Raw genomic sequence first — 14,836 nt, forward strand, 5'->3', positions numbered from 1 at the left:
CTGAGTTCTTACCTGTTCAAACTCTCGGAGACTGTGCATCTGTACCGGCGGGCCTTTCTCTGTTTCATCACATGAAAAATCTGCACAAATGGAAGAAGAAAGGTTAAAAAGGTTAGATCAAACATACCAGACCATCTTTCAGCAGCTTTTCCACTGTAGAAACTTAAACCCGTCTTTAAGGATTTGATATGTGGTTCTTCTTTGTGTTTCCAGTCTCTTTTGCAAATTGGGATATTTCACAGAGCAGCTTTTTTAAAAAGGAGGAAGATTCACCTTATGCCCTGCTCTAATTACTCCAGTACCACTCACAGTAAGCCCGACCCCAAAGCCATCTGTGTCTTGACTTTTCAGTCAAAAACCAGATGTTGCAAGGTCAAAGAATGGAAACTGAAGGGTCATACAGATGTACCAGGAGTACTGTCCCCACATGATAGTTTGGTACAAGTGGCACATTTCAGGCAACAGTTTATGGTGGTGTGAACTTAGTCCATAAAACCAATTCAACTTTGCTCCATTGTCCCTTGAAGGGGACAAGAACTTAAAATCTGAATCTAGCATCACACAAGCACAATTGAAATTTAGTTCCCAAGACTCATTCCCCAAGAGGGCCACAAATTCCAGTGTTAGAGAGTTACTGTAGCTGAGTGTGACTTTTGACCATGGAACAAAGTTAACGCTGATGATTTAGTAATGCTTCTGTTGACAGCTGCATGTTGAGAGTTCAGATGTCTTAAGATGTTTCAAAACCAACTTCTTATTGAGCGTAACACTTAATTCTTGACCTTAAGATCTCCTGCTGACAAACCACTCAGTTGTTGACGGAGTGCATTTACTTCATCAGCAAAAGTTGTTGAGTTGTGTTGAAGCAGTAGACATGAAAACGTAACCTATAGAATATAACCTATAGGACTTACTACACTGTCTTTTCTGCTTATAAAAAGAACATGTCATGTTCTTGACTAAGAAAACGGGCGAAGACAGTGGGCAAGTAGTTGCAGGAACAGATTTTGTTTTTCAGTTTTGTCTGCAAATAAATGCATTTCATCTGTAAACCATGCTGCTTAAAGCCCTCGTAAAGCCTGAATATACTACTACTACTACACCACTGTTACTGAGAATCATCAGTCGAACGTCACAGAGCACAAATCCAAACACCTTTGGGCTTTCTGAGCAACATCTCTGAGTCGTTCTGATCAACCCCCACCTCATTATAACCATATTAAACCTGGATGTAAATGGCCCATATCCACACACACACACACACACACGATGTCTTCTAGTCCAGCTGAAACACTTCCAGAGGTCTTAAGACATCTCAAAGCCAAGGTTATCCTCTCTAAAAGGCCAAGAGTGTTCCCAGAAAACTCCATACAGGAGGGATTTGTACAATAGTTAGAGTTTTATTCCTTTAAAAACAGGGCCAATCCGTTTGTGGTAGAGAAGGAGCGGGGGTGGTGGAGAGCTTGGTCCCGAGGGGTGTAATCAGGACGCTTTGGCAGCATTCAGGCTTCTGACAGTTCTTTAAAATTGCAGCACATTAAATATTATTAAAAAGCTGCTCTGAAATTTAAAGGTAGAAGGTATTCTGGATTGAGTCCTAACTGCTGCAGGGTACAAAATATTACACAATACCCGTTTGAATGACGCACTGATACAAACACGCAAACGCACAAACATGTGCTGTGTTCCCTTTGTCCAAACCCTAATCCCATCCCTGATAGCACTGACTGAAGAACATGCTCATGCGTTTTCTTTCCAAGACTGAGACACTGAGACGCAACTTCAAGTAGCATAAAGTCTGGAGGCAGAGGGAAACATCACAATGTCCAATGTTCAAAAAGACTGAACATCTCTAAAACTCCCTAATAAATGTGTTGTAGGTCAATTACATATCAGCACACTGTAAAACATCACACAGGAATTTAGTTAAACTAACTTAACCTGAAACTATGTGAAAATGTAAATTTTATAGTTTCAAATTCGTTCAACTTCAAAAGACGAGTATTTACTTTTAGAGAGTACATACTACGTTCTGTACGTCTACGTAATACGTGAAACTGTTTCTACGAGCTGCAGCTGTCAGTCCTCCACATCAAACCAAGAGGTTCTTCTTCAAACTAAAAAAGTTCACTTAGCTTAACGCTGCTAGTTTTACATTTTAACATCCCATAAAAGAGGCCTGAACCAACTATTCAACCTAAATTCATTTACTGTTGCCACATATTTCAAAATATTCAAATCTCTGTTCAAATCTCCACAAATTAAATGTTATTTGTACTAAATGACCTGGTTCTCCACAGAAGTTATGTGAGAACCAGAACAATGTGGGTCTCAGTCAAAAGAATCTGATCAGGACCAGTTTTATCTGCCCCCCCACCAGGTTAAAAACAGGCTTAAGTATGTTTCACTTTGCACATTAATCATCATGGCTTACACGCAAAGTTACACGCAGGAAACACACACCCTGTAAAAGGCGTGGAAGCTGTTACCAATACAGAGTCGTTCATAGAGCCCTATTTGCAACAGACTGGAGCTAAAAACAGTTAAATAGTCCACACAGGCGCCTGCTTCAGGCCAAGGTGAAGCAGAATTGTAAAGAGGTGTTTGTGCTGCACAAACACACCAGAGAACGTGAGCACAGGACAAATAAGACAAGCAGCACTTTTAAAGTTTTAAACGTATCTATGAGATTTAAGGAGCCACTTACCCATCATTGGTCCGATGCTCCTCGGCCTGGCCCGTTTCTCTGCGCCACAGTGCCTGAAACAAGACACAACTGTCAGCCCAGTTCCCTCAGACTCAACACTGTCCCATGTGTCTTCACCAGCCGCCACACACTGATCCTTATCCCTGCATTTAAACCTGTTTTTCCAGGTTTATGTTAATTCGCTCCTATAACCTCCACGGCTGGAGCCCTGTTTGCTTCTTGTGTCAATTTTCCAAAGCACAGAAGGTCAAAAATAGTCCAGAAAGAGCAGAGCTGCAGAGGGAAGCTTCCCACTGACATGTCAAGAGACAGCAGGCACACTCACACACTGGTGGAAACTGAGTCAGCGCATGCTTTAAGTCACACAGCCATCACTCACCAATGGAGAGACAGTAAACAAAGAGAGAGAAGGAACCCTTTCAGCAAATGGTCAAGATTTTATTAATAAATCCAATAGTCAGGGTGTTTCTCACATTTACCTAAAAACATTTACTCAATAGGACTAAACGGGACGATAACGTAAAGTTTTAGGTTAATCTCTAATCTTCAAATCTCAAATAGTTCAAACAGGCGTTTTGGCTTCTTAGATTCATTTTATCTGTATTTTAAAGTGTTTAAAGTTGATAGGGAGGATTTTCTTTATCATCAGCAGAACAGGGGCTGGATTTCCTCCTCATTAGCACAACCTCTGAGCCTTTCATGAATAATCGATAAGAAAGATTAAGTCAAAGCTGATCGCACCGGCCTGTAAAAGCCTTATTTATTAAGTAAAGTGAGGATCAAGGGAGCTTCGCATCACTGTAATGAGCTCAACACAGTGTCTGTGAAGAGTGCAGGAGTCAAAGGCTTACAGAACAATTAGTGCAGTCACTTGATTTACCACTTTTTAGCCACCCATTGATAATAATGAGCTCCATGCTGGTCTGAACAAATGGGACTTGGTGACAACAGCTGGGGGAGCAGAGAGCTGCAGGAGATTTGTGTGACAATAGAAGGTGAGTAGACGACAGTAAAGGCCTCCATCAGCCCTCAGCAGCTGCGTCACAGCAGACCACCAGAGCTTTGAGCAACAGGCTCAAGTTGTTTGACGTGAGAACAACATTTGTGCTCTCATGTGTTGGCACTCATCATGCATCACCTCTCTGTTAGGAACTGACTGAAGTTCGGCCTGCAGCACACCCCGACCCTGGCCTGGCCCAAATTATAGCATTACATCTAGAATAGGTGCTGAGTTGAGATTTAATCAGTGACATGTCATTAATCAGGTGAAAATATACAGTGACTGTTGGTTTTAACTCTCTAACTCTCGGATCTGTAATGAGCTTTTCACATGATGCAATAGTTAGGACCACGATGCTCCACAAATACTTAAAAAAACATGTTGCTCTTGAACACACCACAGAGAAAACGAACTGTGTCTGTCAGTCAGTGCTTCAAATTGTAAAAAGAACAGGAAAGAAGGAGCCCAACCACCCCCAAAGAAAATTGATTTAAACAGAAAAGAAACCGTCCGTTCTGGCAGAAGACAAACCACGATGTTCCACATTCATTACCACTGTCATTTATTATCTCGCTCTTGATTAATCAACAGTACAACAAGTCTTTAGTATTCAGTCAAACATCTGATCTTCAAAATTGACCCATGTGAGATTCTACACTAAGGTTTAATTTGCTTCACATTCAGAAGAAATATTCTGTATATATGATTACATCAAGTCTTTAAATCTCACTGATCAGCTGTATGAGTCAGTAATAACACAACCTGTTATTGACTTTTGATATTTTATCACAAGTCCTATTTAATAAAATCTAAAATAGCACTAGAGTACAATGGGTATTAGAGACCCATTGTTGTGTCTGTCAGGCTGAAAGAGGTTAAATCACAATAGTCAACACAGACACTTTGCAGTTTCCTTTGAAATGACTGGAGTTAGCTCAGCCAATAGCTGCCTCTGATCCAGGAACACCACTTGTGAGAGACGAGGGTTCTTACATAACACTGGCACAAAGGTCCCCTGTTCCACTGTAACCTAAAAAGAAGCCCGACTTTATTTACTTTATTTATCTGCATTCACTGCAGAGCTGAGGTTTTCTATTCACTTTACATTCATAAATAGATGCACACAAACCCACATGGAAACACAAACACACACAAACCAACTGCAGCTCACAAACCACACACACACACACACACAAACCGACCCCCGTGACTCATCCGAGAGCTGCTATCACCCTCCTCCGCCACTCACCGTCCCCTGTAGAGAAATCCACTCATTTTTCAGCAGCATGAATAAAAAAGAAAAACAGATTCCAGCAGCTGCTCTCCCAGTATCTCTTCAACCGTCAGGTGAGTCCTCAGTCTGCCTCCACAGACCTGAACACATCCATTTATCTCCTGGCTGCCAGCAGAGCTCCAGTAAACAGGCAGACTACTGCCAAAACACCAGCAGAAAAATCCAAGTGTGCTGGTATGAAGCTTTAAGTAAGCTGTTTCTGACTCCACCGGTCCAGAGCAGAGTGACCACAGTTAGGCTGTTTGGCCATGAGGCTCCCGGAGGAGCGAGCCAAGCACCCAGGCAGTCATTTGACGTGGCAGAGAGCGCAGCAGAGAGAGGAGGTAAACACCACCGGGGAGCAAAGGTACACACAGATTGCCTGGTTCAGCATGAAAGCATGATCTGTTTCAGCTTGCTCCAAAACCGACTCTTCAGTAGGTGAGTGAGTGTGTGTGTGTGTGTGTGTGTGTGTGTGTGTCAGCATGTAGAAACCACACCAGCGTCTTCCTGACATTGCTTGTAAAACAGTCACTAAACTGTCAATTGACTATTTGCCTCTGGTATTTTTGAAGGCAGGGTGGAGCACAAAAAGGACACCCGTGTGTGTGTGTGTGTGTGTGTGTGTGTGTCTGCACCCCCCCTCCTCTCCCTGCAGGTGTGTGAGGCATGTTGGAACAGGCTCCCAGCAGGTAAAACAAGGTACAATATGAATATCCAGGAGCTCCAACACAAACACAAAACACACTGTTGAGCTGCTTCAAACTTCTGAGTACAGGTCATTTTTAATAAAACCACATGAATCACGTCTATTATCACCCGTTAGAAAAGCTGCACCGACTAGATTCAAACAGACGAGCAGCACAGAGGCTGGTGGGGGGAGCTCCAGATCAAAGACAGACAGTGGCGGGCCCAGAGCACCAGGCCTGGATCAGCCTCCATGGAAATTCCTCCTCAGTGCTTCTCCAAACAGGAGGGTGTAGTCTGCAGTGTGTGTGTGTGTGTGTGTGTGCATGTTCTGGAAAGAGAAAGTGAGCTGGTTTAAAATTAAAGATCCTTCTGGTGTTTTGGGTAAGTTTGCCCAAACCATAAGTGATTAAATGGAGCCTATGTGTTCGTGTACTTCGTCACACTGTATGTTACTAAGAGCATTTTGCAGCTAGTTGTTGCCGTGGCTGCAAACTCTGCTTCTTCAAAACCATTTACACAATAAAACACTTTTAATACTCTTGATAAAAAATCAACAGGTTGTGTTGAGTGTAAGTAAACTTGTATTAACCCTTTGAATGATGCTCATGAGTCATTAATGGTCACACTATATGCACTATAATGCATTTCATACTTGAATACCTGCTTTAATTATTTTATGCTTCACCTGGAAAAGGGGTGAGAAGTTAAAATAGTTAAATGTATTTAGTTTTTAGCAGATTGACACATCACCAGCTATTCTCACTGTACACTGAGACATATTGTCCAACAAATTCCACCTGTGCACTCTACAAGCATCGAAACAGCAAAAGCCCCGATCAGGAAACTTGGTCCAAAACAGCTGTACCTGCAGCAGTACAGGTACAGCTGCTGAGGATGTCAATTATACTCACTACATAAATATGTCTGAAAGATACAGACTCATAAGAGACAAAAACAAGTCTCTGAATGTTCTAATCTGTATGTTTGACTGAAGCGTGGTCCTTTAAATAACTGGAATTAGATGTTTCTGAACACAAACACATGCAGCACTGAGGTGTAGTTGTTGCAGGTTTCTACAGGATGCTGAATATGCTCTCTCTCTCTCTGGAATCACTTCATACCTGCCTCACATTCCACAAATGGAGTGTGTCCACTCAGGAAACCTGAGGACGTGAGGGGCTCGAGGCACACAGTCTGAGCCATCCTGCAGCTCTGCAGGTCTGAGAAGGGGAGGGGGTCAGAACATCAGATTATTATGCAATGGGCCAAAACAACTCTCAGCTCAGGTCACTTTGTGTCTTGGATGTTGATTTCTGCATTTTCACCTTTCTGTGTTCTGTGCTATTCTAAACTTTCAGCTAGTTTGACGTCTTTTAAAGGTCTCAACAGCAAGTGGACAATGTGGGAAAGAAGCACTACTGTCTGCTGAACTTCCACAAAAGATCCAGAGACTTAAAAAGGGAAGTAGAGGAAATACAAGACCCTGCAACACTGAGGCTATAAAGTTTTGCTACTGGCAACTTCACCACCTCTTAAACTCTATTTAATTTAAATCCACTCTCTACTAGGCTGTAGAGAACGACAACCACCTTGGCTTATTTACATTTAGCACTTTGCCAGACGCTTTTATCAAAGAGTACAAAGTACAAGTCAAAGACAGGGTAAGCGTCAGGAGGTCCTACCTAAGGACCCCTACTGGAGGTGGACCACAGCCAGGATTCGAACCTCAGTCTTCTGCAGAGAGAGCGGCGATGTTATCACTACACTATCCAGCTGTGCCACTGGCCTGACCCACTGGAGGCAACCTGGGGTTCAATGTCTTCCCCAAAGACACTTGGACATATGACATTAGGAGGCAGGAATCAACAGTCGGCCCAATGATTGGTAGGCGACCGCTCTACCTCCGGAGTCCCAGCAGCCCCGGAAGATTAAATTTTAGATGTTAGTCACACACTGCAGAGTTCCCAGCTTTATTTTTGGCCTGCTGTTTGCACAAAATCAGAGAACGCATAGAGAGAAAACAATTATTAAATTGAATTCATCATTACATTAACAAAGATAATTGATGTGAGCTGATGTTTCAGTTTGAGGAGGTGAAATTCAGTCTCTGATGATGGGAAGAGGGAGGGACTTACAGTAGAAGAAGAAGAAAAGCAGCAGGGAGACAGACATGAAATGAGAGAGAAGAAGTGAAGTCTGCAGACACTAAAACCACACACACCCTGTAATTATCCTGCTCACACCTTTCCTCCTTCCTCCCTCCTTCCTATGTCACCTTCCACTCCAATGTCACTCCCTCTCTAACGTCTTCTCCTCTCTTCTGCTGAGGAAGTTGTCACCAGGCACTGTATAAGCTGAAACTGAAACTCTGCCAGACCTCAACCTTAAATTACTTATGTACCTAAAATAAAGTAACACGCAGCTAAACATAGACCAAACCTAGTGACTGAGTACCAGAAGAAAAGTGCAACACATTGTGGATAGAAAACACTCAACAATCAGTCACCTACATTAAACATCATTTGATCAGTCACAGCAGCAGTGTTATGATTGATATAACTCAGAATTACTCTGCAACATGCTGTGGCCCCACAGAGCCAAACATTTACTTGTTGGATCTTCACAAAATTCATCGATTGCTCATGATAAATACTGGTGACCCTCTGCTCTTCAAATTACAAATGAAAAATTCCAATTAAAACTTTTCCTGTTTCAGTTTCTATCCATGCTCCACTTCTTTAAACTCATTACAACCTCACAGAGCTGCTAGCATGCTCTCACAGGCTGCACACACACACATACACACACACACACACACACACACACCTCATTGAAAAGACCTGCTTCAGTGCTAAGCAATGCAGTTATCCACACTGTTGTGGTAACAACCTTCATTTTACTCAGGGTTCTGTTTGAAACTGCAAAATCAAAAGCTCAGTCAAATTCCACGTAGTGCACAGAGTGGCAGCAGCTTGACACTGATGAACTGCAGCTGCTGCTGATGTGATGTTTTCATTATCAGCCTGGTGCTGACATGGAGGTAGTCTGGTTTGTAAAGCTAACCTGATAATCACTTTTGAATGAATGGACTTTACATCAGAAGTTGCACCCAAAAGGCAGCAAGAAGCAGCAGCTTCCATTTTTCAGTGCATCCAAAGGTGGTTAGTTAACACTAAAGGACGACACGGGATGAGGCTCTCTGACTCTGAACAGAGGGACTTCTCTCAGTTTTAGATTTCACTTATCCTGCCGCTGGTGAAGATTTGAGTAACCACAGACGACATTAGAAACTTATGGGAGGAATTTAAGCAAATCTACAACATCTGACAAGCACGTGATGTAGGAAGGAGCTTCTCTGTTGCTGATGAGGTTTGTGGTCCCAGCTGATACAGACAGGTGTTTTCTTTTTACATAACCCAGCCTGGAGCAACTTCAAGTTATTCAGCATCTAGCATGAGACTTGGAGCTATTTTTTGGACCTTTCTCCAGCACCATCTGCACAGAATAAGGCACAGACCTCCTCAGTCTCCATGATTAGATCCAGGGCCTGTGTACCTTCCCTCTGCTGGGACGGACACAACTGTCTAATTAACTCTCTCGTTTCTGCACAAGCTGTCGATGAGCATCTTTCAGTCTGTGCAGCGTGTTTATGAGGCCAATAGTCTGTCAGAGAAGACAGGAATGACGACTGGTTTTTCAAGAGTGCAGCCAAAAAACATCCCTGAGACGTCACGCTGGTGTAAAGCTAATCTAACAAAAACGTGATGATTTCACTGTAAAAATCTGCTGCAGCAGATTCACCAAACAGCTGCGATGTGATTTACAGAGCTCTGTTCGGCTCCATTGTGAACATGTGGCCATTACTGTTGTGCTGCATGTGTTTTCACTAAATCTAGTCAGCAGTCAAATGCATTTATTATTAAAAAGCATCATGCCAACCCCCATCCAAGGCTCCGATTACTACACAACACTTTACAAATAATCAATAACTTGGTGTGATGTGGTTCCACGTAAATCTTATAAATGATGGTTTGGAGATTTTTTCCCTTTTTCAGTTGAATCAGAGGAAAATTAGAGATGGCAGAAAGGAGGAGATAAAAATAGAAGAAAGGGCTCATATTTCTGAGGTTATCTATGTGGGATGGAAAATCTGGATTAGAAAACTAACCTGTCACGTCTGTGTCAGATAAAGTGAAGCAGTGTTTCACTAAAATGTAGAGGGAGGGACGGTAGAAGTGGAGCAGGAGCACCTGGTACTTTCCTCAGGAGAAGTAAAAACTGTACTGAACCATAATGACTGTCACGGTTCGACCAGTTGAGGCGCTGAGCTTTGTTTTCTCCTTGTTATTCTGGCACTTCCGGGGGCTCGTCTCACCTGGTCCGACAGGTGTGTCGTTTTAGTTTCTACTAGTTAGAAAGTTCAGGTTTCTTTTCTTTGGTCCTGTTTTGAGCAGCGTTTTCTGTTCTTTTTGGCTGTGACGTTTTCTTTTTTCGTGTATTCGTCATTTTTCCTTCTGACTTAGTTCAGTGATTTTCAGTTGTATTATTAGTTAGTCTTGTCCCCCTGCAGCGTTCCTTTCTTTCTGCTGCGACAGCCTTACATGTACATTTATCTAGTTTCTTTTTCTTATCTATTTGCACTGTGGTCATTTTGTTATTATTAAAATAAATCAAACTGCAGTTTGTCCTTGTGGTGACCCGTGCGTTTGGATCTGCTTCTGAATGTGTTTGTAACAATGACAAAGTGCTTGGTTTCTTCATAATCTCTGCAATAGTAGTTATTAAAGTAATATTAAGAGCTGTGTGTCTTCAAAACAAAAGGAAAACTACGTGTATCTGACGTGAGGTATAACTAGAAGGTCAGTAACTGTGCGGCAGGGGGACAGATCAGGTCAATGTACAACAGAGAGGACTGAGTATGGGACATTAACAGGACTGACTGGTGCTGCCATACAACGCCTCTTCTATTAACTGTCTATCAGTAATAGTTGTTTTACTTCAACATTTTGAAGAGAACTCCACCATTAGCGACACGTGGAGACTCCAGTGACTGACACAAAGCTTAACAGAGGTACAGACAAAGGTCAGACAAAGGTCAGACAGCTGCTTCTGTCAATCTGTAACGTAAGGTCCAGTCTGGAAACAACAGCAAACGGTGGACTTTATGGCGTCTTGCATTATTTACATCCTGCAGCGGCTTTTTCATTGTTTCACTTCATGTATTAATCAGTGACACTCACTGTAAATACAGGAGGAACATGTGAAGTCTGCTTGACATACAGTTAAACAGTGGAAATGTGCAGAACAGATTGTGGAACAGGGACGGGCACAACAGTCACTGAACTAGAAAACAGAGTAAAACAACATGTTGACACACTGGAAACCAGACAGAGGTCCTCACACACTGTCCACCAGCCGGGGGTCATCATACAGCTGGGACATCAATAAACCAATAGTGGACAGGACAGACCTCCTGCCCCCCCATCAGACGGCTGCCAGATCCCGGTTTACTATTAACTACAAGACAGAGCAGCAGCAGAAACAGCAGCATTACAAGTCGTCTATTATTAGATAAACGTTATTTATCTGCTCGTTATTTAGCGCTGACAACACGTTATTCAACGAGCTGCTGCTGCTGCTGCTGCTGCTGCTGCTGCTGCACACGGTGACTCCCGCTCACCTCTCAGTTCCCGACTGGTCCCCTCTCCATCATCTTCTCCTCCTGGCACATCTCCTGATCGCTGCTTCCATTCATTAACTATCCACTAGCATCTCTGAATATTTGTTATCTCCTCAGTCTGGAGTCAGAGATGATGATGATGATGACGCTGCTGCTGCTGCTGCTCGGGCGCCGCCGCCACCGATGCTCCCGTTTCAGCTCATTGGTCGGTAACAGAGAGGGACCCCCACCCCTCGCGACCCAATAAACGGCAGACTGGATGTTCACGCGTCAGATGAGCCCCCCCCCCCCCAACATCAAAGCGAAAGCCTCGTGATGCAGAGGCTCTTCATACGAATCCGAGGTGTTAGGAGACGTGGACAGAGGAGACAGCAGAGGAGATAGCAGAGGAGACAGCGGAGGAGACAGCAGAGGAGACAGCGGAGGAGACAGCGGAGGAGACAGCACAGGAGACAGCGGAGGAGATAGCAGAGGAGATAGCACAGGAGACAGCAGAGGAGATAGCAGAGGAGACAGCGGAGGAGACAGCGGAGGAGACAGCACAGGAGACAGCGGAGGAGATAGCAGAGGAGATAGCAGAGGAGACAGCACAGGAGACAGCACAGGAGACAGCAGAGGAGACAGCAGAGGAGACAGCAGAGGAGACAGCAGAGGAGACAGCAGAGGAGACAGCAGAGGAGACAGCGGAGGAGACAGCAGAGGAGACAGCACAGGAGACAGCACAGGAGACAGCAGAGGAGACAGCAGAGGAGACAGCAGAGGAGACAGCAGAGGAGACAGCAGAGGAGACAGCAGAGGAGACAGCAGAGGAGACAGCAGAGGAGACAGCAGAGGAGACAGCAGAGGAGACAGCAGAGGAGACAGCAGAGGAGACAGCAGAGGAGACAGCAGAGGAGACAGCACAGGAGACAGCACAGGAGACAGCAGGAGACAGCACAGGAGACAGCACAGGAGACAGCAGAGGAGACAGCAGAGGAGACAGCAGAGGAGACAGCACAGGAGACAGCAGAGGAGACAGCAGAGGAGACAGCAGAGGAGACAGCAGAGGAGACAGCAGAGGAGACAGCAGAGGAGACAGCACAGGAGACAGCACAGGAGACAGCAGAGGAGACAGCAGAGGAGACAGCAGAGGAGACAGCAGAGGAGACAGCAGAGGAGACAGCGGAGGAGACAGCAGGAGACAGCACAGGAGACAGCGGAGGAGACAGCACAGGAGACAGCGGAGGAGACAGCAGAGGAGACAGCGGAGGAGACAGCAGAGGAGACAGCGGAGGAGACAGCAGAGGAGACAGCAGAGGAGACAGCAGAGGAGACAGCAGAGGAGACAGCAGAGGAGACAGCACAGGAGACAGCAGAGGAGACAGCAGAGGAGACAGCAGAGGAGACGAGACAGGAGACAGCAGAGGAGACAGCACAGGAGACAGCACAGGAGACAGCAGAGGAGACAGCAGAGGAGACAGCAGAGGAGACGAGACAGGAGACAGCAGAGGAGACGAGACAGGAGACAGCGGAGGAGACAGCGGAGGAGACAGCAGAGGAGACAGCAGAGGAGACGAGACAGGAGACAGCAGAGGAGACGAGACAGGAGACAGCAGAGGAGACAGCACAGGAGACAGCAGAGGAGACGAGACAGGAGACAGCGGAGGAGACAGCGGAGGAGACAGCAGAGGAGACAGCAGAGGAGACGAGACAGGAGACAGCAGAGGAGACAGCACAGGAGACAGCAGAGGAGACGAGACAGGAGACAGCGGAGGAGACAGCGGAGGAGACAGCAGAGGAGACAGCAGAGGAGACAGCAGAGGAGACGAGACAGGAGACAGCAGAGGAGACAGCAGAGGAGACAGCAGAGGAGACAGCACAGGAGACAGCATCACTGGGGTCTGAAGTGAAGTGTCCTCGGATTTAAAGGATTCTTCCTGCTGTTTGGAAAAGGTGAAAATATTTAGATCCTGAAACAATAAGAAAACCTTTCTTTTTAATTTCTTCACTCATCAGTGTTACCTGTAAAACTTTATTCTACCCAGTACAACATATGGAGTCTTACATCAGTCAGCTGGACACAGTGCAGTGTGAGTTGGGGGGGCAGCTTCCATGGATCTATCTGATAGAGGTGGTGTTGAACCTTCCTCTTTTGCCAGGAGAGTGGGAGTAACACACTTTAATATAAGTACAACACCACTAAATACTCCTTCAGTAATTCTAGATATGGGTTCATGTGTGGCCTCAGATTGGAGAGCTGTACCTAATAAAGTGGTCAGTGCGTCATTTGACATATTTCCCCTCACAGCAGGTGAGTCTGGGCCAACCACTGCTTTCATGTCACCTGGTGGCTAAATGCTGAACTACAGCTCCTTGTTTTTCTGCCTTCACGTTTTGTCCTGCAGTGCAGACACTTGTCTGAGTGCATGTGGGTGTGTGCACATTTAAATACTGCAGACGGCCGGGTGTATGTGACCACCACTCTGCATACATGTGGGCTCAATATGTTTTCTCTGTATGAGCAGTGGAGTCTCGGGCGTCATTACACAGAGCAGAGACAGCTCATGAAGAGCCAGGATGCACATGTTCTGCAAAACCTGATTGGGAGTCTTAAAGGAATAGTTTCACATATTCACACGGTTCTCTTAGCCTAACTTAGCATAAATACTGGAAGCAGTTAGCCTCTGTGTCCAAAGATCCAACATACACCTGGCAGCATCTTTAAAACTCACTAACAGAAAACTTTAATCTGCACATGAACAGAGATGCTAAGACTAAAAAACTAGTTGTAGGTAGAGCAAAACCTGAACAGGTGAACAGTCAAAGTGTTGTTGTAGTTCTGCATTTTGAAAACTGTTTCAGGTTTTATTTAGGAGAACGGTCGATGTGCGTGTGTCTCTGTACGAGCACTGACCCGTGTACATTTGCGTCTTTGCACGGACTGAATGATGTGTGTGGTTTATGGGTGTGTAGATGTGCTGATGAGTGACATCATGTTTATGAATATGCGCGCTGCTTACTCTGTTGTAAAAGATACTCGGCCCTTTCTTCAGTTTCCTGCTGTGTTTGTATGAATTTGTCATAATTGTCAGCCGAGGTCAGGACACTTCAGCTGACGGTTAATAATACCTCATTCCTGCACCCAGAGCTGATGTAGTGATCAAAACCTTCATCACTGCAGGAAACCGGCCTGGCACTGATATCTATCAGAACCTCTACCCTGCCAACCCACAGGTGGGTCCATCATTACAAACACATGTTACACAGCTGGTCAGTCTCTCAAATAGGTCATTTTCCTCTAAAGATTCCAAATATGTGGTGATATTCAGTATTTCACATTACCAGGAAATTGTAACTTAACCACTGAGCATGCTCAGTGCGTTGTTTGTGGAGTTACTCACCGTTCAATCATGTTGACGTGACTGTTGCTGTTGATGGTGATGAAGGTTTGATGATGAGGGATTAGAATACACACAAAGTCAAAGTAAAATACCACTCCACTCTCAA

The 14,836-nt window shown here is 44.7% G+C and overlaps 1 protein-coding gene across 2 annotated transcripts in view; it reads right to left on the reverse strand.

The window, feature by feature from the left end:
* Positions 1-5,447, reverse strand: part of pde4dip (phosphodiesterase 4D interacting protein) — a 66,194-nt gene extending 60,747 nt beyond the window's left edge. Inside the window, exons 1-3 of one of the 2 annotated variants that reach the window (XM_026342976.1) lie at positions 4,957-5,447; positions 2,708-2,760; positions 13-80 (exon numbers count right to left, since the gene is read on the reverse strand). In XM_026342976.1, coding sequence (XP_026198761.1) covers positions 13-80; positions 2,708-2,760; positions 4,957-4,982 — 147 coding nt within the window. In that variant the 5' untranslated portion in view covers positions 4,983-5,447. The remainder of the gene's footprint in view (positions 1-12; positions 81-2,707; positions 2,761-4,956) is intronic. The other variant, XM_026342970.1, reaches the window with a different exon arrangement.
* Positions 5,448-14,836: the final 9,389 nt, after the last annotated feature.

The sequence above is a fragment of the Anabas testudineus genome, chromosome 4 (genome assembly GCF_900324465.2).
Source record: "Anabas testudineus chromosome 4, fAnaTes1.2, whole genome shotgun sequence".
NCBI classification, from domain to species: Eukaryota; Metazoa; Chordata; class Actinopteri; order Anabantiformes; family Anabantidae; genus Anabas; species Anabas testudineus.